This window comes from Nerophis ophidion, linkage group LG22 (genome assembly GCF_033978795.1).
Source record: "Nerophis ophidion isolate RoL-2023_Sa linkage group LG22, RoL_Noph_v1.0, whole genome shotgun sequence".
NCBI lineage: Eukaryota > Metazoa > Chordata > Actinopteri > Syngnathiformes > Syngnathidae > Nerophis > Nerophis ophidion.
This window is the reverse complement of record NC_084632.1, coordinates 11,587,948-11,614,521: the sequence shown is the minus strand read 5'-3', so window position 1 is coordinate 11,614,521 and position 26,574 is coordinate 11,587,948. Positions and strand designations below refer to the sequence as shown.

The window sequence follows — 26,574 nt, the reverse complement described above, 5'->3', positions numbered from 1 at the left end:
GGTTTGTATAGAGCACAGAGTGGGTGGGTACAAGCAGGCGTAGGGTGTGGTGATTGGCTCATGTGTTACCTAGGAGGTGTTTCCGTTTGTGGCGGCATGTTGAAATGATTTCACTGCGCTTGTTGAGGGATGATAAATCTGGATGATATATAATAAACAGCTTCTCTTTTAAGCATAGGTTGCATCTTTTATTACCACTGTTGTAAGGTGTGCTGGATGCAAGAATTTGCCATCTTATTGAATATTCAACATTATTGTCTTTGAGGTTCCAAATGTGTTTGCTGAGTTCTGTAGAATTCTGCAAAGTCTGGTTTCTAAAGGAGGCGTTGTGATTATTCCATCTTGTTTTGAACGCTCCTTCGGTTAATCCTACGTACGTGTCGGATGTGTTAATGTCCTTGCGTATTACCTTTGCTTGGTAAACGACTGATGTCTGTAAGCACCTTCCGTTGAGAGGGCAATCAGGTTTCTTGCGGCAGTTACATTCCTTATTGGTTTCAGAGTCGTTTAGTCTGGGGGTAGGCAGTCCTTTTGCAATTGCTTTGTTGTGGTTTGAAATGATTTGTTGCATGTTATTCATACAGCTGTAGCTCAATTTAATGTTGTTCTTGTTGAATATTTTTCTTAGGGTGTTTCCTTTGGGGAAGTGTTTGTCGATCAGAGTGAGGAACTTGCGGCCGATGTTGGTTGAGACGTCTTTGCTGAATGGCGGATTGTACCAGATGATGTTGTTTCGTTTTCTGCTCTTTTTTGGTTGGTTTCCTGGAGTGGGTTCATAGGTGAGGGTGAAGTTGTATCCGCTTTCATCAAGTGCTTTCTGGTACGGGGGGGTTGCTTGGTCGAATTCAGCTTGGTCGAATTTCAGCCCCGTACCAGAAAGCACTTGATGAAAGCGGATACAACTTCACCCTCACCTATGAACCCACTCCAGGAAACCAACCAAAAAAAGAGCAGAAAACGAAACAACATCATCTGGTACAATCCGCCATTCAGCAAAGACGTCTCAACCAACATCGGCCGCAAGTTCCTCACTCTGATCGACAAACACTTCCCCAAAGGAAACACCCTAAGAAAAATATTCAACAAGAACAACATTAAATTGAGCTACAGCTGTATGAATAACATGCAACAAATCATTTCAAACCACAACAAAGCAATTGCAAAAGGACTGCCTACCCCCAGACTAAACGACTCTGAAACCAATAAGGAATGTAACTGCCGCAAGAAACCTGATTGCCCTCTCAACGGAAGGTGCTTACAGACATCAGTCGTTTACCAAGCAAAGGTAATACGCAAGGACATTAACACATCCGACACGTACGTAGGATTAACCGAAGGAGCGTTCAAAACAAGATGGAATAATCACAACGCCTCCTTTAGAAACCAGACTTTGCAGAATTCTACAGAACTCAGCAAACACATTTGGAACCTCAAAGACAATAATGTTGAATATTCAATAAGATGGCAAATTCTTGCATCCAGCACACCTTACAACAGTGGTAATAAAAGATGCAACCTATGCTTGAAAGAGAAACTGTTTATTATATATCATCCAGATTTATCATCCCTCAACAAGCGCAGTGAAATCATTTCAACATGCCGCCACAAACGGAAACACCTCCTAGGTAACACATGAGCCAATCACCACACCCTACGCCTGCTTGTACCCACCCACTCTGTGCTCTATATAAACCATTGTATGTGAATGCTTCCATTAAAATCTCCTGATGATTGAGGGAACCCCTCATGAAACAGATCTGTAGAGATGAAGTAGTCTTGTGATTTTTTTCCCACACCTACATATTGCGCTCTACCACGGTATCGAGCACTATTCTCTGGATAATCCAATCAAGATATATATATATATATATATATATATATATATATATATATATATATATATATATATATATATATATATATATGTGTGTATGTGTGTATATATGTATTTATATGTATATATAAACACATATACATATATAAACACATATACATATATAAACACATATACACATACATATGTATATATATATATATATATATATATATATATATATATATATATATATATATATACATATACATAAGCCAGATAGGTGTCTAACTGAATACATCCAAAGACATGAAGAACTAAACTGGATTTATTATTGAAATTAGTTCAATAAGAATATATTGCTTATTGCAGCATGTTTCCAATCAAAACTTGGTATATGTCTGCCTTTTTGGGGGTGGGGGGGGGGGGGGGGTGTTTGGGAGAGAAGGCTGACATCAGTTTAGAGTACCTCTTCAGGTAATGACAGACTGAAAAAATAAAATTACCATTTCACATTTCAAATGACTTCAGGCTCCATTTTCACAGAACAGGCATATATTACCAATAAGACTCAAAAATGTTGAAAAGCACTCGCTGGACATTTCATTAAATCGGACCTTTTAATAAGATCCAAAATATCTGCCTTTCCAAAGACAATAATCCTCAGTGTTGATTGAAACTGTCACCAGATGTATAAATCCAATAAGATGATTATTGTTGTTTATTTCACAAAAATACCAGGCTCTTATGATGAAATACATATCTAAATATGGAAATAAGTTTGGAGGGCTTCACAGGAAATGTTTCCAATCCTTTAGATCAGTGGTTCTCAACCTTTTTTCAGTGATGTACCCCCTGTGAACATTTTTTTAATTCAAGTACCCCCTAATCAGAGCAAAGCATTTTTGGTTGGAAAAAAGAGATAAAGAAGTAAAATACAGCACTATGTCATCAGTTTCTGATTTATTAAATTGTATAACAGTGCAAAATATTGCTCATTTGTAGTGGTCTTTCTTGAACTATTTGGAAAAAAAGATATAAAAATAACTAACAACTTGTAGAAAAATAAACAAGTGATTCAATTATAAATAAAGATTTCTACACATAGAAGTAATCATCAACATAAAATGCCCTCTTTTGTGATTGTAATAGAGATCCATCTGGATTCATGAACTTAATCCTAAACATTTCTTCACAAAAAAAGAAATCTTTAACATCAATATTTATGGAACATGTCCACAAAAAATCTAGCTGTCAACACTGAATATTGCATTGTTGCATTTCTTTTCACAGATTATGAACTTACATTCATATTTTGTTGACGTATTATTCAATAAATATATTTATAAAGGATTTTTGAACTGTTGCTATTTTTAGAATATTTTTTTAAAATCTCACGTACCCCTTGGCATACCCCAGGGGTACACGTACCCCGATTTGAGAACCACTGCTTTAGATGGTACTTGATGAACAACCTGGAAAAGTAAAAAATACCGATATCCTGTACAAAATGTGTTTTAATCAGTATCATATTGTTTTTATTATATTCCAAATATTTTTTTACCTTTTTTTTTTTTAAAGCAGGGTTGTCCAATTTTACTTCCAGCGACGGCCATATATAGAAAAATTGTAGGAAGTGACTGCCATTTATACATTTTGTACATTAGAGATACTAAACCCAATACAAAGTAGATCAATCAATATATGCTAGCTAAACTATCTGAACAAAAAAAAAACATCTTAGCTTTGTGTTACGGCTAACAAAGCAAATAAGTGTAACATCTAATATAACCCCGTTGAGGTATTTAATTTCTTCTCGTTATAATCATTTCCTAATATGATCATTATTCCACAAACTAAAACCTTCCTAAGGGCTTTAGCATATTGAAAATCTCACCATATCTTGCAAGAAATGTGTACACAAGTTTAATATGACAGGACGCAGCGATATAAGAAACGACAATATACAATAAATTATTTTGTCTGCCATTTTGGTTTTCAGTTCACAGTTTTTGGGGATACGGGCCAGATGCCTTTTTTCTCTGATTTTATGGTGTGATGAACCAATCTAGGATGTGTTTATTTTGTCTTTAGAATGTGTTGTTGGCTAATAAAAAATAAGCAGGATTCTACTGCGTAATGCTGAGCCTTCCATAATAAGTTGCACTATAAACGACGACACACAACCAAGAAAAGCAATGGTTGCAGGTGATGTAAGTTTCTTATCAAGGTATGTGTTCACCTCAGCTGCTGCCCTCCGCCTCCTCAGTAGAAATAGCTCCCAAAGACTGCCACCGCACAGAACAAAGAGTCCTGTGAATGTTTCAAAAATGTTTAAAAAAAAATCTCCCCACAAATGACTGAAGAGAATAAGAGTACTTACATTCATGAAAACATATTCTGCATAATTGTCAGTATCAGCATCCCATAAACACCTTGAAGACATCCTGAGGAAGCAAAAACGTATCAATAGCTTGTACGTAAATGCAAAATCTGTCTTTGAGCTCACGCAAGCAAGTGAAGACAATGTTGATCCTTGAATGTCCTTTTATCTGGGTAGTCTTTCTTTTTGTTATTTTTGTCTCCATAGGCAAAACCTTTCAGGTTTTTTTGGGTTGTTTTGCAGCTTTTACCATGATAGCTGTAATTGCACGTGTGCGTTCGCATCGACTTCCGTCTTTTTAACAAATGGGATAAGGGGGAATGTCGTATGCCATAAAGCAAGTCAGCACATTTTTAGTTTTTTGTTTGGCACGGTTCCTGCCACCCTCCTGAAAGTTGCTTAGTGCAAGTGAGAGCGATACAGACCCCCGCAGGCCATGACACACTTGTCATTCAACTAGTTGCAAATCCATGTATCATCCCAAGACTTATGAAAATATTTTATGAAGGTTGAAAAGTTACTTGGTGCTGCTTTAAACAATTAACATTTATTAGTACATTTGAACGTACACAAAAGTAACAAAACTTATATTAATACATTTGAACGTACACAAAAGTAACAAAACTTGGTACAGTTAAGCGCCGGTATCTATTCCTGGGTACAAGTAATTGGTATCTTATTGGGTCAAATGTGAAAAGTACTCGTCTGTATATGGCATATAGAGTATATATGTGGAGGGGGGCATGGCTTGTGGGATTGCCGCGGGTGGGACCGGCCTAGAAGAAAGAGACAGGTGAGTAGATGGCCCAGGTGGGCCTTGTTATCTAATCACCTGTTGCCTTTATTAGCAGCAGCCGGAGCGAGACATGTTGTTGGAGCTGGAGTGGGGGCCAGAGAGACAGAAAACACAATTTGCTGGAAAGCAAAACCTCTGTACTATTTTATGAAAGTAAAAGAGTGTTGAAACCCTGATCCGGGCTCTCGTGGCAGTGTGTGGTGGTCCGAGGAACCCACTGGAGGGCAACCTCCACAATATAGTTATGCGGGAACAAATGTGCCAATTCTATAGAGTAGATGGAACTCTGGGCGCCCCCTGTGGGTAATGCTCAAAATTTACTTTTGAAGACAATCTACCACACATGCAGTACATATCAACTCAAAGTTGTATTATTATTAGAAAAATGGTAAATGAATTATGGACAATGAGTTGCCTGTCCTAAATTAGCTTTACTTGATGGTGGCCATTTCCTTAATCCATCTTGCTTAAATGCATTTAGTGTGTACACATTTTTGTGGTTATACTTTTAAATACGCTATAGTCACAATAGGTGTCTTATAGAGGGCCTACAGTATAGAGCTGTGTGAGAAATTTCAAGTCCGTTCAACTCATAGGATATAATAACAGCACCACCATGTGGCATATTTGTCGAAAAAAACAATAGTAAAGGCAACACAGTAAGGGTGTGTATTTTGGCACATTTTCACCCGTTTGTGGACAGCGGTACAGGCGTTGACAAGATAGCTTACACAAATAAATACATACAGTGGTCAAAAACTATATGATATATGATCATTTATAGTTACATCACTTTTGGCCTGTACTGAAATCTTCATTTTTTCAAACACTTTAAATGTAAACATGTTCAAAATAAACCTGTGAACTGCGGTTCGGCGCACATAAAACATATATGCAGGAGAGCACAACATTGTTTTTTACTGTGAAATATGGTTATTTTTAAACTGTTCTTGGACAGAATATTTTGTGTGTAAGCTGAAAATCAACTCACTTGACTCCTTGCCCACGCTGTTCTCCAATGGTCACTTGCACAACAAACTTGTACCTCTCAAACCCCAACTCTGCATAGGAATAAGACATCACAGTTACCACTATATATATACATATATTTTTTTGTTGTTGTTTTTTTCTTTTATAAAGGTTTTAATGGTTGAAGGTGTGTAATGAAGTTGCATCACTCACTCTTGACTTTGTCCTTAACGCAGTCTGCAAGCGTGAGTGTCAGCTCGGAGACTTCATCTTGGTCGTACAGCGCTTCGGCGAGGCGTCCCTTCACTATTTCATGAATGCATTCCTTCACGACAGCAGGCTTGAATCTAGAATTTTCCATCACGGGAAGAAAAAAAATATGGAAAATCAGCTTTGATGAACCTTTCAAATTTCAAAAACATAGGATTCTCAACATTTTATTCAAGTGAAGTATCGTAAGCAAGCATGTTTTGTTGGGGGGGGGAAAAGATCAGTATCTGATTTAGTACGCTCAAAAACAGTGCACATTTGCAGTGGTCTAGTGTGAAGATACAAATGCCTTAAATTGTAAACAAATAAATTATTATTTACTCACAAAGGTACTCTTCAGTCACTAAATTAAAGTGTGTTAAAAATGTTCTACGAAACGGATGAGGGGTAGGATTAAATTTGCTCTGCCTCTTCTTACTCCTTTTCGGAACATGCTGTGATGAGAAACTGTAAACATGCACATTAAATATGAATGATCAACCAAAAGTGCTACCTTTTAGGATCATTAAAAAAAAAAATAACTCAAAATCATTGACAGAAAACGACAACACCACCATCACTGATGAATTGATTAATGTGGACCCCGACATAAACAAGTTGAAAAACTTATTCGGGTGTTACCATTTAGTGGTCAATTGTACTGAATATGTACTGAACTGTGCAATCTACTAATAAAAGTTTCAATCAATCAATCAAACTGTTTAGTTCTCCAAAAATATAGATTGTTAAATGTAGCTAACATTCAAAGATTAGCATCGATACGAATGGCCAATTGAATCCTAAATAACACTGCACCAGCGCCACTTAAGCACTTTGTCCATTTTACATCTGCTGTGACAACGAGAAACACACGAGCCTCCACCAGGGGGCAGTGTACGGTTCCCAGATGTAAAACATCTTTTACACATATTTTTCATATAAAGCGATAAAGGAATGGAACGACCTCACAACAAACTTGAAAAATCTAACGGATTACTCTTCATTTACAATTGAAGTTAAAAAGTGGCTTTGGAGCAATCAAGGCTGCTCACACGGTCACTAAGGTGGGCACTATGATTGACATATCGACTTAATGTGTATTATATTTATCCATGAGATATTTTTTGTTGTAAATTGTGAGGTGTGTCTGTTAAAATCAGGGTATTTTTTTACAAATGATGACAGATGTGAACAAGAGCATGTATTGTCTTTGAGTGATGATGAGGTGTGGTTGTATTGTATATTAAAGTATGTGTCAATGAACGAGCATTTTATGACTTTTCGTAATTTGATTACATGCTATAATATGATTTTATTGTAATAATTTTATCGTGAAGCGACTGGGATGAAAATCAGCACCTCCAAGTCGGAGTCCATGGTTCTCGCCCGGAAAAGGGTGGAGTGCCATCTACGGGTTGGGGAGGAGACCCTGCACCTAGTGGAGGAGTTCAAGTACTTCGGAGTCTTGTTCACGAGTGAGGGAAGAGTGGATCGTGAGATCGACAGGGGGACCTGTGCGGCGTCTTCCGTAATGCGTACGCTGTATTTATCCGTTGTGGTGAAGAAAGACCTGAGCCGGAAGGCAAAGCTCTCAATTTACCGGTCCATCTACGTTCCCATCCTCACCTATGGTCAATCACGGGTACAAGCGGCCGAAATGAGTGGCGGGGCTCTCCCTTAAAGATAGGGTGAGAAGCTCTGCCATCCGGGGGAGCTCAAAGTAAAGCCGCTGCTCCTCCACATCGAGAGGAGCCAGATGAGGTGGTTCGCGCGTCTGGTCAGGATGCCACCCGAACGCCTCCCTAGGGAGGTGTCTAGGGCACGTCTGACCGGTAGGAGGCCACGGGGAAGACCCAGGACACGTTGGGAAGACTATGTCTCTCGGCTGGCCTGGGAACGCCTCGGGATCCCCTGGGAAGAGCTGGACGAAGTGGTTTGGGAAAGGGAAGTCTGGGCTTCCCTGTTTAGTTTTCTGCCCATGCGACCCGACCTCAGATAAGCGGAAGAAGATGGATGGATGGATGGATGTAGGGCAGTGCGATATATCAACATACACGATATATCAACATACACGATATATCACGGGTTTGTCTCTGTGCGATATAGAAAATGACTATATTGTGATATTCGAGTTGCAGTTGCTTTTATGTATGCGCGCATTACATTACAGGCTCTTCTCGCTCTTTCCTGTCTCTCCTTCTCACAGACAGAAAGCGCACCTTCTTACATACGTCACGTCAGACGTCACATATGTATACGCCCTCGCGGAGCGGAGAGGTAGCAGCATGGGTAACGTTAGCTGTGATGCTAGCAGAGCCGTGCGAGTGGTGATACGAGAGAAAGAAGGTGCGAATGAAGGAAGAATTGATTTCCAAGAAAAACAGCAGGGGGTCCATCGTCTGCCGGTGGTTTGGCTTCAAGTGGGAATATGTCAAACAGACAACCGTAATTTGTCAAATGTGGGCCAAAAGCGTTGCTATAAAAAGTAGCATTACTGCCAATATGGACCATCATTTGAAAAGTCACCTGCTAGAGAATGAAGAGTGGTTACTCCGCATATCAACATCTCCGTTCGGTGCCACACGCCAACACCATCAAAATGGCGAGGCAAATATTTCCAGATCAACACCGTATGAAAAAAATAGTTAACAACCGAAATTAATAACGTCCGTAGTAACCTACCACACAGCAAAGGACGAACACTATTTGATTTCCTATTATGCAGCTCATTTTTATTTGATACTTAAAATGTGTCTGACAATCTTGCACTTTATGTTTTGGAAATGACATGAATGTTTGTGCCACTGCTTAATATCAATCAATCAATCAATCAATGTTTACTTATATAGCCCTAAATCACTAGTGTCTCAAAGGGCTGCACAAACCACCACGACATCCTCGGTAGGCCCACATAAGGGCAAGGAAAACTCACACCCAGTGGGACATTGGTGACAATAATGACCCAGTGGGACGTCAGTGACAATGATGACTATGAGAACCTTAGAGAGGAGGAAAGCAATGGATGTCGAGCGGGTCTAACATGATACTGTGAAAGTTCAATCCACAATGGATACAACACAGTCGCGAGAGTCCAGTCCAAAGAGGATCCAAGACACAGCAGCGAGAGTCCCGTTCACAGCGGAGCCAGCAGGAAACCATCCCAAGCGTAGGCGGACCAGCAGCGCAGAGATGTCCCCAGCCGATACACAGGCGAGCAGTACATGGCCACCGGATCGGACCGGACCCCCTCCACACGGGAGAGTGGGACATAGAAGAAAAAGAAAAGAAACGGCAGATCAACTGGTCTAAAAAGGGAGTCTATTTAAAGGCTAGAGTATACAAATGAGTTTTAAGGTGAGACTTAAATGCTTCTACTGAGGTGGCATCGCGAACTGTTACCGGGAGGGTATTCCAGAGTACTGGAGCCCGAACGGAAAATGCTCTATAGCCCGCAGACTTTTTTGGGGCTTTGGGAATCACTAATAAGCCGGTTAACTGGTTAATAAATACAGTTTTGGTCAATTGACTTAGTTGTGATTTCACTCTCTGCACGAACGTTTAAAATGAGCATATATTAATGCAGTATGAACAAGAATGTTTTAATGTAGACACATAGAATTATCATATTGCTCAGATTATATGTATCATGTGTTAATTCAAGGCCAAGGCAAAATTTGGAGATATATATCGTGTATTGCGATATGGCCTCAAAATATCGAGATATTATGGATGGATGGAATGATTTTATCCCATTAATTTAAGTAGCCAGGGACTACAGATGGAAATGAGATATTTAGCTATAATCTGCTACAGAACATATCTGTATTTGACCTTAATGTTTCTGTGAATTGTTCCTTCAAATAAAGACTAAACTATATAAATAAACTTTGATTGATTGTTGACATGGGCTTCACTGTGGAAGAGGGGTTAGTGCGTCTGCCTCACAATACGAAGGTCCTGCAGTCCTGGGTTCAAATCCAGGCTCGGGATCTTTCTGTGTGGAGTTTGCATGTTCTCCCCGTGAATGCGTGGGTTCCCTCCGGGTACTCCGGCTTCCTCCCACCTCCAAAGACATGCACCTGGGGATAGGTTGATTGGCAACACTAAATTGGCCCTAGTGTGTGAATGTTGTCTGTCTATATGTGTTGGCCCTGCGATGAGGTGGCGACTTGTCAAGGGTGTACCCCGACTTCCGCCCGATTGTAGCTGAGATAGGCGCCAGTGCCCCCCCTTAAGCGGTAGAATTGGATGGATGGATGGATGATTGTTGACATGCAGTTACGCCAACAATTCCACCTTTATAGTTTACTGCTAATAGTTTGGCATAACTAATAAGCGTAAAACTGAGAAGTGCTATTAATATTTTGTTTATCTTGATTAGTGGCAAGGCCGAGATAACGTGGATTATAGGACAAGGAAAGGGTGGATTGCGGTAGCTAGGTAACGAGAGCGTCGGCTCGGCTACGGCTAAAGCTAACCTGACAATACACAAAAAGTAGCTTGAAACCGACTCACTTGTGTTGGTAATTGGGTCGTATGAGGTATGCATCCGACCCCTCCATGGCACCTCGATAATACAACCCACAAATGCGCGCAGTTTTAAAGAAAAGACCTAAAAAGTGGACAGCAAAGTTATAGGTCCAGACCGGAAGTACGGCCGTCTCCCGCCCCCTTTACCGGAAGTGGGTTTTTCAATCCTTTAACAAAATAAAACGGTTAGGATACCGCAGCGGTCACCAACCTTTTTGAAACCAAGAGCTACTTCTTGGGTACTGATTAACGCAAAAGGCTACCAGTTTGATACACACTTAAATAAATTGCCAGAAATAGGCAATTTGCTCAATTTACCTTTAGTAAATAAATCTATATGAATGAAAAAAAATGGGTATTTCTGTCTGTCATTCCGTCGTACATTTTTTTCCTTTTACGGAAGGTTTTTTGAAGAGAATAAATGATAAAAAAAAAAAATAATTAAACGGTTTAAAAGAGGAGAAAACACACAAAAAAAATGACAGTTTAATTTTGAAACACAGTTTATCTTCAATTTCGACTCTTTAAAATTTGAAATTCAACCGAAAAAAAGAAGAGAAAAACTAGCTAATTCGAATCTTTTTGAAAAAATAAAAAAAAGAATGTATGGAACATCATTAGTAATTTTTCCTGATTAAGATTAATATTAGAATTTTGATGACATGTTTTAGATTGGTTAAAATCCAATCTGCACATTGTTAGAATATATAACAAATTGGACCAAGCTAATATTCTAAAAAAGACAAATCATTATTTCTTCTAGATTTTCCAGAACAAAAATTTTAAAAGAAATTCAAAAGACTTTGAAATAAGTTTTAAATTTGATTCTACAGATGTTCTGGATTTGCCAGAATAATTTTTTTGAATTTTAATCATAATTAGTTTGAAGAAATATTTCACAAATATTCTTTGTCAAAAAAACAGTAGCTAAAATGAAAAATGTAATTAAAATGTATTTATTATTCTTTACAATAAAAAAAATAATTTACTTGAACATTGATTTAAATTGTCAGGAAAGAAGAGGAAGGAATTTAAAAGGTAAAAAGGTATATGTGTTTAAAAATCCTAAAATCATTTTTAAGGATTTTTTTCTCTAAAATTGTTTTTCTGAAAGTTATAAGAAGCAAAGTAAAAAAATAAATGAATTTATTTAAACAAGTGAAGACCAAGTCTTTAAAATATTTTCTTGGATTTTCAAATTCTATTTGAGTTTTGTCTCTCTTAGAATTAAAAATGTCGAGCAAAGCAAAACCAGCTTGCTAGTAAATGAATAAAATTAAAAAAAAAGAGGCAGCTCACTGGTAAGTGCTGCTATTTGAAATATTTTTAGAACAGGCCAGCGGGCGACTCATCTGGTCCTTACGGGTGACCCCTGGGATACCGTATGTAGGTTTTATTCATTTTAATATGTTTCATCATAATACAATTATTTTTCACTTAACAGCAAATATCAATTAGGTGAACTTAATTACTATTATGCGCTAGCAGTTTCGACTTCTTCATAGCCTGTGACACTTATTTGACTGACGCATGTTTATTTTATTTTTTTTCTAGTTTTTTTAATTTTTTTTATACATACAATATGGGTCAATGTGTGTGTTACTTGTTTGGGGGTTACAAAAGAAAAATAGAAATGTGTTTGATTGTGTCTTTTGGACTGTATATTTAACAAATCCAATAAACAAATCATTGAAAAAAAGGGGGGAAAAAAATCAGTTACATAAACATGTTGGCGCGAAAATACCGAAAATGTAAACAACACTCCACAAAAGCGTCCAACATTATGACACATTGACTTATTCACAAGTTTAGTTACTATTTTTTACATTGTGTTCCTGTTAATGATCAATCAATGACACTTGTATTAGTAGATTGCACAGTACAGTACATATGTCTTACAATTGACCACTAAATGGTAACAACAGAATAAGTTTTTCAACTTGTTTATGTCGGGGTCCCCGTTAATCATTTCATGAATTAAATACCATGAATTGATTAACGTGAACTCCAACTTAAAGAAGTTGAAAAATTTATTCGGGTGTTACCATTTATCAATCATCAATCAATGTTTACTTATATAGCCCTAAATCACTAGTGTCTCAAAGGGCTGCACAAACCACCACGACATCCTCGGTAGGAAAACTCACACCCAGTGGGACATTGGTGACAATAATGACCCAGTGGGACGTCGGTGACAATGATGACTATGAGAACCTTAGAGAGGAGGAAAGCAATGGATGTCGAGCGGGTCTAACATGATACTGTGAAAGTTCAATCCACAATGGATACAACACAGTCGCGAGAGTCCAGTCCAAAGAGGATCCAAGACACAGCAGCGAGAGTCCCGTTCACAGCGGAGCCAGCAGGAAACCATCCCAAGCGTAGGCGGACCAGCAGCGCAGAGATGTCCCCAGCCGATACACAGGCGAGCAGTACATGGCCACCGGATCGGACCGGACCCCCTCCACACGGGAGAGTGGGACATAGAAGAAAAAGAAAAGAAACGGCAGATCAACTGGTCTAAAAAGGGAGTCTATTTAAAGGCTAGAGTATACAAATGAGTTTTAAGGTGAGACTTAAATGCTTCTACTGAGGTGGCATCGCGAATTGTTACCGGGAGGGCATTCCAGAGTACTGGAGCCCGAACGGAAAATGCTCTATAGCCCGCAGACTTTTTTTGGGCTTTGGGAATCACTAATAAGCCGGAGTCCTTTGAACGCAGATTTCTTGCCGGGACATATGGTACAATACAATCGGCAAGATAAGATGGAGCTAGACCGTGTAGTATTTTATACGTAAGTAGTAAAACCTTAAAGTCACATCTTAAGTGCACAGGAAGCCAGTGCAGGTGAGCCAGTACAGGCGTAATGTGATCAAACTTTCTTGTTCTTGTCAAAAGTCTAGCAGCCGCATTTTGTACCAACTGTAATCTTTTAATGCTAGACATGGGGAGACCCGAAAATAATACGTTACAGTAGTCGAGGCGAGACGTAACAAACGCATGGATAATGATCTCAGCGTCTTTAGTGGACAGAATGGAGCGAATTTTAGCGATATTACGGAGATGAAAGAAGGCCGTTTTAGTAACGCTTTTAATGTGTGCCTCAAAGGAGAGAGTTGGGTCGAAGATAACACCCAGATTCTTTACCGTGTCGCCTTGTTTAATTGTTTGGTTGTCAAATGTTAGAGTTGTATTATTAAATAGAGTTCGGTGTCTAGCAGGACCGATAATCAGCATTTCCGTTTTTTGGCGTTGAGTTGCAAAAAAGTTAGCGGACATCCATTGTTTAATTTCATTAAGACACGCCTCCAGCTGACTACAATCCGGCGTGTTGGTCAGCTTTAGGGGCATGTAGAGTTGGGTGTCATCAGCATAACAGTGAAAGCTAATACCGTATTTGCGTATGATGTCACCTAGCGGCAGCATGTAGATGCTGAAGAGTGCAGGGCCAAGGACCGAACCCTGGGGAACTCCACACGTTACCTTAACGTAGTCCGAGGTCACATTGTTATGGGAGACACACTGCATCCTATCAGTAAGATAAGAGTTAAACCAAGACAGGGCTAAGTCTGACATACCAATTCGTGTTTTGATACGTTCTAATAAAATATTATGATCGACGGTATCGAAAGCAGCGCTAAGATCGAGGAGCAGCAACATAGATGACGCATCAGAATCCATCGTTAGCAATAGATCATTAGTCATTTTTGCGAGGTGTCAATTTTACGGAATATGTACTGTATTGTGCAATCTACTAAAAAAAAGTGTCAATCAATCAATCAATGTAACAAAAGTATCGATCTTTTGATTTGGGAATCGATATTACAGCATAAATATCTGGTATCGGCGGTATCCATATTTCAGTATCAATCCACGCATCACTAATATTAAATGGTAAATGGGTTGTACTTGTGTAGCGCTTTTCTACCTTCAAGGTACTTAAAGCGCTTTGACACTACTTCCACATTTACCCATTCACACACACATTCACACACTGATGGAGGGAGCTGCCATGCAAGGCGCCAACCAGCACCCATCAGGAGCAAGGGTGAAGTGTCTTGCTCAGGACACAACGGACGTGACGAGGTTGGTACTAGGCGGGATTTGAACCAGGGATCCTCGGGTTGCGCACGGCCACTCTTCCACTGCGCCACGCCGTCCCTATGTTAGATGTTAAAGCATACCGATCTCTTGATACCTGCATCACACATGGTCACAATATATTCCCTGACTTTGAAACACTATTACAAATATAGAAAAAAAACAATATTATCAGACGCCAGGCAGGCAAAAATTAATTCAGCTGGGTAAAATGAATACATTTCTTCTTGGAATCGTGAGACTGCAACCTTGAGCGGTTTTAACAGGCACCAAGGAATGCAAGGCATGAGATTTTGTTCTCTGTTGAAAAAGTTCTGCTGATTTATATTCCAATGTTTACTGTCTGAGAATAACATAACAATGGGATCATTAGCTCTGGTGAGCAACGCTGTCACGTACAATTTCATCAATCAATTTTAGGTGCATACAGGTTTGTATTTGTATTTGCTTGATTGGCTCCTGGGGCTCCGCACACATTACTATGCAGGATCTCCAACAAAAGCCCTGCACAGTGTCGAGCGGCAATTTAGTCAAACCGCAAAAGTTAAGGACCCTTAACATGTATTCAAGTGACAAGAAGCCTCCATGCTGATCAGTTGTATATAAATAAATAAATAGAAATCCATAGGCGTAAAACAGCATGCTTGGCATTGTTGAGTTGAATTGCTCATTATTTAGAAGAAGGCAGGCCTGTGAGATACAAACTGATAATTGCGGCACACGCTTCCTTACTGCACTCTTACACCCGGGGTCGGGAACCTTTTTGGCTGAGAGAGCCATGAAAGGCAAATATTTTAAAATGTATTTCCGTGAGAGCCATACAGTATTTTTAACCCTGAATACAATTGTCAGGTACAAACACTGATGACATCTATTGAACAGACAAGAAGCAAGGAATTAAACAGAGACTGGATTCAATTTAGCTCAATGAGGAGAAACGTGTAGACCTGTACCCGTGTACAGTGTCGTCCCACGCTCTGACAAGAGATTTCTTCGCCTCCACTTTTATTTGGACTTCCCCAGATTACAACAACTAAATGCATGCATCTCTTGTGTTACGTCTGTTCGGCATTGTGATGCCGGGTTCGATTCCCTCGAGGATGCGTCAAGCGAACACAGCAAAGGTAAGATATTTACAATTTATTTAAACAACAAAAAGAGCTATATAACAAAAATGCTAGAGCTAGTAGAATAAAACAAACAAAGGACGCTAGCATAAAAGCTAGGATATACAAAAATGAGAACTAAACTGGCACATAGACACATTAAAGAGAAAAACAAAACATATAGCACGAGAGCTGGAATAAACAAATGGCTGAGCGTGAAAAGCTAGCGAGAATATACATACAATGTAGAGTGCAGGCGTAACTTGTTGCGTGAAAGCAAATGATGAACCCAGGCTGAACAAACAAAAGAGGAAGGCTTATAAAGTGACGGTGATTATCTGTAGCAGGTGTGCGGGGCGTGAGCAGCAGGTGAACTGATGAGTAACCATGGTAATGACTAAACAGGAAGTATGAGGGTAGAACGACGGAGTGAATAAAAATGCAACAAACTATAATATGGGAAGATCGGAGTACGGATCTTAACATCTTATTCTTTTAAAAAAAAAAAACAACAACAAAAAACATTGTTTTTCTGAAGGTAACCAATAATAAATAAAATACTTTTGACCATTAATGCGACTTCTTGAACAGGTGCGATAGAAAACGGATGGTTGGATTAAAATGCATGAGAATGTTTTATAATTTGAACATTATTTTTAACACTGTGATTACCAGCGGAATTATTCATTACTTATCGTGTTAAGCAACGTCAGCTAAGATTTATCCGAGAGCCATAGGTTCCCTACCCCTGCTATACACGAAGCAAATGTGAAGCTGGTAATTTTAAAATTCCAGACACCATAAAACCCTCTCCTTGTTGGCAATATCGACCACATGTTTGTCTTAGTGCACGTCAATACTGCCTAAACAAAACACCCCTTTGTTCAAGTAGTCAGGTTTTTCAAAAGGTACTAAAATGACACCATGTTAAATCACTTCAAGACTGTTGTCATACAGTGGGGCAAAAAGTATTTAGTCATCCACCGATTGTGCAAGTTCTCCCACTTAAAATGATGACAGAGGTCTGTAATTTTCATCATAGGTACACTTCAACTGTGAGAGACAGAATGTGAAAAAAAAATCCAGGAATTCACATTGTAGGAATTCATTTGTAAATTATGGTGGAAAACAAGTATTTGGTCAACCATTCAAAGCTCTCACTGATGGAAGGAGGTTTGGCCTCAAAATCTCACGATACATGGCCCCATTCATTCTTTCCTTAACACGGATCAATCGTCCTGTCCCCTTAGCAGAAAAAACAGCCCCAAAGCATGATGTTTCCATCCCCATGCTTCACAGTAGGTATGGTGTTCTTGGGATGCAACTCAGTATTCTTCTTCCTCCAAACACGACGAGTTGAGTTTGTACCAAAATGGATACATGGATGACACAGCAGAGGATTGGGAGAATGTCATGTGGTCAGATGAAACCAAAATTGAACTTTTTGGTATAAACTCAACTCGTCGTGTTTGGAGGAAGAAGAATACAGAGTTGCATCCCAAGAACACCAGACCTACTGTGAAGCATGGGGGTGGAAACATCATGCTTTGGGGCAGTTTTTCTGCCAAGGGGACGGGACGATTTATTCGTGTTAAGGAAAGAATGAATGGGGCCATGTATCGTGAGATTTTGAGCCAAAACCTCCTTCCATCAGTGAGCGCTTTGAATGGTTGACCAAATACTTATTTTCCGCAAATAAATCCTTTAAAATTCCTACAATGTGAATTCCTGGATTTTTTTTCACATTCTGTCTCTCACAGTTGAAGTGTACCTATGATGAAAATTACAGACCTCTGTCATCATTTTAAGTGGGAGAACTTGCACAATCGGTGGCTGACTAAATACTTTTTTGCCCCACTGCATAAACTGTAAAAAATGTTAAAAACATTGTGGAGGGAGGCGTGACCAGCGCTGCCTGCAGGATCAAAGGTCACCGCCTCTGTCTATGGTGCTGAGGACGAGCACCATCGGATGGGGGCGGGGCATGTGCTGACGGCGAGACACAGCTGACAGGTGATTGGATTTCCCAGGTAGTACGTGTTAATCTAATCATCTGTTGTCTTTAACAGTGAGCAGCCGAGAGCAGAGGGGGAGAGAGAGGATACGGACGTGACTTGTCGGGAGAAAGATTTTGATAAAACCTACTGTATGTACATTAAAAACTTTGTTAAAAACGGCACGCTGGGCTCCTGTGCCGTGTCTACAGTGGAACTGCTAGGAAGCAACTTCAACAAACATATAGTCGCGTTTCATATGAGTTATATAAGCTAATAACTAAAATGTGTCTCTAATGCCCTGTTTACACTGAACACCAATTTTGTTTGTGCTTAAGTGACGCAGATCTGATTTTTTTGCCAGTACAAACGCTCCCAAGTGCTTTGAATCAGATTTCTGTTAGCATCAGATTCAGACTTTCCAAACAGTGTCTGTAAAACGGCAGTAAAACGGCTGGTCAAACAAAACAGAAGTCGTCGTCATGGACTCAATGCGGGAGCTAGCTCTCCAATCAGACAAACAGACTCAATCACTCCATGGTGACGTTTTAGTGAATTTATGAAAGTGGAACAATACAAAAAGGAATGCCGTTCGAAGTCAATACTAACTCAGACACTCGTAATTGTGTTAGCATATAAGCTAATGCTCACGATGCTAGCTTGATCACATTACAATAGCACATACGAATATGCATGAAAACACCCCTTCAGACATCATCAAGACTGCAATCTGATTCTTTTTTAATCTGATTTGTTTCCATCAAACTGTTTACACTGCAAGTAGGATGATTTTTATTAGACTCCCGTGTAAACGTGCATGTGGCCGCAATGTGGTCTCCACGTCACTTGCATGCGCAGTTCGCTGAAGTGAAAACAAAGGATCAATCAATCAATCAATCAATGTTTATTTATATAGCCCTAAATCACAAATGTCTCAAAGGACTGTACAAACCATTACGACTACGACATCCTCGGAAGAACCCACAAAAGGGCAAGGAAAACTCACATCCAGTGGGACGCCAGTGACAATGCTGACTATGAGAAACCTTGGAGAGGTCCTCAGAAGTGGGCAACCCCCCCCCCCCCTCTAGGGGACCGAAAGCAATGGATGTCGAGCGGGTCTAACATGATACTGTGAAAGTTCAATCCATAGTGGCTCCAACACAGCCGCGAGAGTTCAGTTCAAAGCGGATCCAAGACAGCAGCGAGAGTCCCGTCCACAGGAAACCATCCCAAGCGGAGGCGGATCAGCAGCGTAGAGATGTCCCCAATCGATACACAGGCGAGCGGTCCATCCTGGGTCCCGACGAGTGATCCATCCTGGGTCTCGACTCTGGACAGCCAGTACTTCATCCATGGTCATCGGACCGGACCCCCTCCACGAGGGAGGGGGGGACAGAGGAGAAAAAAGAAAAGAAGCGGCAGATCAACTGGTCTAAAAGGGGGGTCTATTTAAAGGCTAGAGTATAGAAATTAATTTTAAGAGGGACTTAAATGATTCTACTGAGGTAGCAGCTCTAATTGTTACCGGGAGGGCATTCCAGAGTACTGGAGCCCGAACGGAAAACGCTCTATAGCCCGCAGACTTTTTTTGGGCTCTAGGAATCATTAATGAGCCGGAGTCTTTTGAACGCAGATTTCTTGCCGGGACATATGGTACAATACAATCGGCAAGATAGGATGGAGCTAGACCGTGTAGTATTTTATACGTAGGTAGTAAAACCTTAAAGTCACATCTTAAGTGCACAGGAAGCCAGTGCAGGTGAGCCAGTACAGGCGTAATGTGATCAAACTTTCTTGTTCTTGTCAAAAGTCTAGCAGCCGCATTTTGTACCAAATGTAATCTTTTAATGCTAGACATGGGGAGACCCGAAAATAATACGTTACGGTAGTCGAGACGAGACGTAACAAACGCATGGATAATGATCTCGGCGTCTTTAGTGGACAAAATGGAGCGAATTTTAGCGATATTACGGAGATGAAAGAAGGCCGTTTTAGTAACGCTTTTAATGTGTGACTCAAAGGAGAGAGTTGGGTCAAAGATAATACCCAGATTTTTTACCGAGTCACCTTGTTTTATTTTTTGGTTGTAAAATGTTAAAGTTGTATTATTAAATAGAGGTCGGTGTCTAGCAGGACCGATAATCAGCATTTCCGTTTTTTTGGCGTTAAGTTGCAAAAAATTAGCGGACATCCATTGTTTAATTTCATTAAGACACGCTTCCAACTGACTACAGTCCGGCGTGTTGGTCAGCTTTAGGATGTTAACCAGGAGGAAGTCGCTACTACTACAAAATAAAATGGAAGTTGCCGCCATAGATATGGTCGCCACGTCTTAAAAATGTGTGTTTTTCACGTGAAAATAAGATCAAGTACCGTATTTTTTGGACTATAAGTCGCAGTTTTTTTCAGTTTGCCCGGGGGTGCGACTTATACTCAGGAGCGACTTATGTGTGAAATTATTAACACACAACCGTAAAATATCAAATAATTTTATGTAGCTCATTTACGTAAGAGACTATACGTATAATATTTCATGGGATTTATCGATTAAGAGTGACAGATTGTTTGGTAAACGTATAGCATGTTCTATATGTTATAGTTATTTGAATGACTCTTACCATAATATGTTACGTTAACATACCAGGCACCTTCTCAGTTGGTTATTTATGCCTCATATAACGTACACTTATTCAGCCTGTTGTTCACTATTCTTTATTTTAAATTGTCTTTCAAATGTCTATTCTTGGTGTTGGGTTTTATCAAATAAATTTCCCCCAAAAACGCGACATATATATGTTTTTTTCCTTCTTTATTATGCATTTTCGGCAGGTGCGACTTATACTCCGGAGCGACTTATACTCTATAAAATACGTTACTTTAACTAAGTAGGCGCCATTTAGCCTTTCTCGAAGAAGAATACCCTACGCTTGTGTCATTTTTGGCTGTGCAAACAGTTCAAATCCCAAAAAGGATAAACGTTACTTCAGAGTTCCATGAGAGGTAACCAAGAAGGGCAGAAGACTGCGAGATTTTACGAAAGACGATGATAAAAGTGGCACGCACTCCAGTCCAAAAGAGCAGTGTAGAAGACCTAACGAGTGATCACTTGGTGAAAGGTTCGTTTTATATATTTTTAACATTTAGTATTTCCCATTTAACTTCCGTATTTTTCAGACTATAAGTCGCAGTTTTTTTCATACGTTGCCCGGGGGTGCGACTTATACTCAGAAGCGACTTATGTGTGAAATTATTAACACATTACCGTAAAATATCAAATAATATTATTTAGCTCATTCACGTAAGAGACAAGACGTATAAGATTTCATGGGATTTAGTGATTAGGAATGACAGATTGTTTGGTAAACGTATAGCATGTGATATATGTTATAGTTGTTTGAATGACTCTTACCATAATATGTTACGTTAACATACCAGGCACCTTCTCAGTTGGTTATTTATGCCTCATATAACGTACACTTATTCAGCCTGTTGTTCACTATTCTTTATTTATTTTAAATTGCCTTTCAAATGTCTATTCTTGGTGTTGGGTTTTATCAAATAAATTTCCCCCAAAAATGCGACTTATACTCCAGTGCGACTTATACATGTTTTTTTCTTTATTTATTAAGCATTTTCGGCAGGTGCGACTTATACTCTGAAAAATACGGTACTTTAACTAACTAGGCGCCATTTAGCCTTTCTGGAAGAACAATACCCGACGCTTGTGTCGTATTTGGCTGTGCAAACAGTTCAAATCCCAAAAAGGATAAACGTTACTTCAGAGTTCCATGAGAGGTAACCAAGAAGGGCAGAAGACTGCTGTCCCAGTCAGTCTGTGTCTGTTTTTCTCTGTGTGTCTTTGGGAGGGTGGGCGTATTTTGGGCGTAAGGCTTGACTCCAGCTCTCAGCCTGGCACAGCTGATCCCAGCACCCTAATCACTCACCTGCCTGCCATCAACTCATTACCTGCAGCCTACAAATGTTTGGACTTCACCTCGGCGCGATCGCCAGATTGTTTCACCTTGCTACATGTGGTAACGCTTCCCGCCAGTTTGTCCTGGAATTCTAGCAACTTTGATAATCTTGCAAACCTGCTATTTTTGTGTTTTTTGGCACCTCATCTTACCCTCATCGTTTTTTCCTCTGCCTTCAGTTCCCTACCTGCCGTGTGTGCCTGCCTCAGCCTGCTAGCCACGGCCTGCTAGCCACGGCCTGCTAGCCACGGCCTGCTAGCCACGGCCTGCTAGCCTCGGCCTGCTAGCCTCGGCCTGCTAGCCACGGCCTGCTAGCCTCGGCCTGCTAGCCACGGCCTGCTAGCCACGGCCTGCTAGCCACGGCCTGCTAGCCTCGGCCTGCTAGCCTCGGCCTGCTAGCCACGGCCTGCTAGCCTCGGCCTGCTAGCCACGGCCTGCTACGCTCGGCCTGCTAGCCTCGGCCTGCTAGCCACGTCCTGCTAGCCTCGGCCTGCTAGCCACGGCCTGCTAGCCTCGGCCTGCTAGCCTCGGCCTGCTAGCCTCGGCCTGCTAGCGTCGGCCTGCTAGCCACGGCCTGCTAGCCACGGCCTGCTAGCCTCGGCCTGCTAGCCACGGCCTGCTAGCCTCGGCCTGCTAGCCTCGGCCTGCTAGCCACGGCCTGCTAGCCACGGCCTGCTAGCCACGGCCTGCTAGCCTCGGCCTGCTAGCCACGGCCTGCTACGCTCGGCCTGCTACGCTCGGCCTGCTAGCCACGTCCTGCTAGCCACGTCCTGCTAGCCACGTCCTGCTAGCCACGTCCTGCTAGCCACGTCCTGCTAGCCTCGGCCTGCTAGCCACGGCCTGCTAGCCACGGCCTGCTAGCCTCGGCCTGCTAGCCTCGGCCTGCTAGCCTCGGCCTGCTAGCCACGGCCTGCTAGCCACGGCCTGCTAGCCTAGGACTACAAGCTGCCTCCTTTCCCTCAGGTTTTATTAATAATAACCCTTGAACACTAATTCAGCTTGTCTTTACTGCATTTGGGTCCACCCGTTTTATCCCCCGTGACAACTGCGAGATTTTACGAAAGACGAAGATAAAAGTGGCACGCACTCCAGTCCAAAGGAGCGGAGTACAAGACCTAACGAGTGATCACTTGGTGAAAGGTTTGTTTTATATATTTTTAACGTTTAGTATTTCCCATTTAACTTCCGTATTTTTAAGACTATAAGTCGCAGTTTTTTTCATACTTTGCTCGGGGGTGCGACTTATACTCAGGAGCGACTTATGTGTGAAATTATTAACACATTACCGTAAAATATCAAATAATATCATTTAGCTTATTCACGTAAGAGACTAGACTTTTTTTTTTTTAATTAAAAACACAAGATACACTTACAATTAGTGCACCAACCCAAAAACCTTCCTTTTTCATGACAAAGAAAAAAAAAATGGATGGATGCGTATATAGTATACAATAATTATTTGATACTTCTTTATATTGACAAATGTGCTATGTTGGATTCTAATATTGTTCAACTAAGGTCAGGTGGAGTGGAGCTGATACTTGTTTTGGCTGATATCGGACCGATATCTGATATCAATATTGGATCCTGACACCCCTAATTTACTCAGTCAAAGTTGCCAGATATAGGATAATTATCCAATGTGTACGACACATGGTAGCGGTATAGAATAGAATATAATTTATCTTTATTGTCATTGTACAACGAAGTTGTAAGCAAAACTAATTTAAGGCAAATTCATAATTACACATAAAATATAAGAAAATAGATAAATACATGAAATACATTAAAATACCAAGCACACAGCTCACATGCACAGTCATTATTGTCTTGTGTTCAGCGACACTATTGCTTAGTATAGCTCGGTTTGGTAGAGTGGCCGTGCCAGCAACTTGAGGGTTCAAGTTCGATCCCCGCTTCTGCCATCCTAGCCACTGCCGTTGTGTCCTTGGGCAAGACACTATACCCACCATGAATTACCATGAATTGATTAACGTGGACCCCGACTTAAACAAGTTGAAAAACTTATTCGGGTGTTACCATTTAGTGGTCAATTGTACGGAATATGTACTGTACTGTGCAATCTACTAATAAAAGTATCAATCAATCAATCAAACCTGCTCCCAGTGCCATCCACACTAGTTTAAAAAAATGTAACTTAGATATTGGGTTTCTCAATGTAAAAGCGCTTCAAGTCACTAGAGAAAAGCGCTATATAAATATAATTCACTTCACTTCACCCCAATGTTGCAATAACTCCAAACGTCCCATAAAGTCGGATCACAACACAAAAACGATTCATCCTGCACTGCGCCCGATGTTGTGTATCGTGCCTCTTTACGGCCAAACACCGCACAACAAAGCCCGAGTGACACACAAAACAAAACACGTAAACAACAATGGACAATGGCAGCTTTAAACCCCCCCCCCCCCCCGACAGTACTGTTAATTTATTTTCAAGGTAAAACGGTGTTAGGTTCAAACACTGATGACATCTATTAAACAGACAAGAAGCAAGGAGTCATGCAGAGACAGAGTTAAGTTTTGCTCAATTGAGGAGAGACATTTTTTGGGGCTGTACTCTAGTTACAGATCCAAATTAAGCTCTAAAGTCTAGCCCCCATGCTTCCTATATTTATTTTTTAGGTCCCAAGTTACATCACTGAAGCTGTCGCTGAGGGAAGGGGGTAATCTCGACAGCTCCAGTTAGACACAATATATGATTATACAAAAATGCAGTTGTGATATCGCCTTGTCTCTGCTCTGTCTGCGTCACGGTACTCGATGTTCGGCCTTGGCAGTCAGAATGCAGATTCAGGAAACAAAAACTGATACCGGACTGGCTTGCAATCTTTTGGATTGCCAGCTGTGCACAGCCAAAGAAAAATACAATTTCAGCACAATTGATTATAACAATAGCAACGGCCCTTAAGCATGAGAGTTGTGTGATAATATATAGTGAAGTGAATTATATTTATATAGCGCTTTTTCTCCAGTGACTCAAAGCACTTCACATAGTAAAACCCAATATCAATTATTTTTTTTTTAACATTTAAGCCAGTGTGGGTGGCACTGGGAGCAGGTGGGTAAAGTGTCTTGCCCAATGACACAACGGCAGTGACTAGGATGGCGGAAGCCGGGATCGAACCTGTAACCCTCAAGTTGCCGGCACGGCCGCTCTACCAACCGAGTTATACCGCTTCTAATAAAAGTTTCAATCAATCAATCAATCAATCAAAGTGTAGCTGCCATTATGATGTGCAGGGATGTTTTCAAATGACCGCAAGTCTTGAACTATAAGTATTTCAGTGGTTGGAATCTTGCGCTTTTGCACGATATACTAGTTACTATGGTAATTAATTAGTTACTATGGCAATCTAAGTCACGGCAGCTCAGACGAGGCACCAAGCAATGGGGGTGGGGAGCGTTTCCACAGAGTGTCAGCCCGAAATGTGGATGTCAGGGACAGACGTGGAAGGAGATTTTCACAACAAAGTTCTAAAGCTTTGTTGTTATATATCAGATTGTATATTGTATTTTTACCCTTTGTGTTCATATTTCGCTGTCCGTCGCGTTTTTGCTTGATTGTAAAATATGTCGATCGAGAGGGGGTGTGACGGTCATGTTGTCAATATTTAGTTTTTTATCGTTCATAGAAAAATTTACAATTCCATTCTGTTTTTTTAAAGTCTGTCAAAATGTTTTTAGCATTCAATCAGACATTATTGTGAGGTTTTGTATTAGTGTTCCTAAAAGTAGATATACCGGTCCTCAGACACATTTCTTTCCCTAAATTTGCCCCCTAGTCAAAATTACATATATATATATATATATGTATATGTATATATATATATATACATAATTATTCTGACAAATGGCGTTGTAAAAAAAACAATACACGATTCACGGCCTTGTTTTACTGCGTGTACGATACAGTACATCAAAATAGGATGATTTGAATCCGGTACGAGAGCTTCCCATCTGGCAATGCCGTGCAGAGTAAAATTGGAGAATCTTCCCTTCATTTGCATACAGCAGGTGTGATAATGGACACACTGGGAGCAGTGGTTCATTTTGCTTTGGATACATGCCTTTATTCAGAAAGCAGCTGCTTTTGGTTGTGCTTTTCCTACATGATTTGCATGGTTTTTTTTAAGAATCCGCATCACGCTTCAGCTGCAGCACCACTATATATATATATACATACATAAGTACACTAACCAATAGGACCACTCACATCTTCCATCCACTGGTAGGTAAGTCACATCTAAAGATTTCATACAATATGATACAGCATTGAATTGATTAACGTGGAGCCCGACTTAAACAAGTTGAAAAACTTATTGGGGTGTTACCATTTAGTGGTCAGTTGTACGGAATATGTACTGTACTGTGCAATCTACTAATAAAAGTATCAATCAATCAATCAATCAATCAATCAGCAGTGGTTCTCACTCTTCCTTCACCAAGGATTACCTTGGAAAACACTTGGCTTTCCAAGTAACGACCAACATTAAAATGCAGTAGTCTAGTAGGCCTAAGTATTCATTGAAAACAAGGCACAGGTTTTATTATATTCAATTTTGCCTATTTTTCACAATCATTATGCGTGACAAGATCACACACACATCTGTTTTTATTTTTTTTTTAGGATT

The 26,574-nt window shown here is 40.4% G+C and overlaps 3 protein-coding genes across 4 annotated transcripts in view; 2 read left to right on the top strand and 1 right to left on the bottom strand.

The window, feature by feature from the left end:
- dynlt2b (dynein light chain Tctex-type 2B) overlaps positions 1-10,887 on the bottom strand; it is a 76,291-nt gene extending 65,404 nt beyond the window's left edge. For both annotated transcript variants that reach the window (XM_061883279.1, XM_061883278.1), the window contains exons 1-5: positions 10,726-10,887; positions 6,175-6,308; positions 5,984-6,053; positions 4,197-4,260; positions 4,056-4,126 (exon numbers count right to left, since the gene is read on the bottom strand). In XM_061883279.1, the coding sequence (XP_061739263.1) occupies positions 4,079-4,126; positions 4,197-4,260; positions 5,984-6,053; positions 6,175-6,308; positions 10,726-10,772 (363 nt within the window). In that variant the 5' untranslated portion in view covers positions 10,773-10,887 and the 3' untranslated portion in view covers positions 4,056-4,078. The remainder of the gene's footprint in view (positions 1-4,055; positions 4,127-4,196; positions 4,261-5,983; positions 6,054-6,174; positions 6,309-10,725) is intronic.
- LOC133540574 (arf-GAP with coiled-coil, ANK repeat and PH domain-containing protein 2-like) overlaps positions 1-26,574 on the top strand; it is a 1,007,806-nt gene that overhangs the window by 263,720 nt on the left and 717,512 nt on the right. The window lies entirely within an intron of this gene.
- LOC133540569 (5-hydroxytryptamine receptor 3C-like) overlaps positions 26,151-26,574 on the top strand; it is a 33,861-nt gene continuing 33,437 nt past the window's right edge. The window contains exon 1 of the mRNA XM_061883277.1: positions 26,151-26,175. The gene's annotated coding sequence lies outside the window, so the exon portion shown is untranslated. The remainder of the gene's footprint in view (positions 26,176-26,574) is intronic.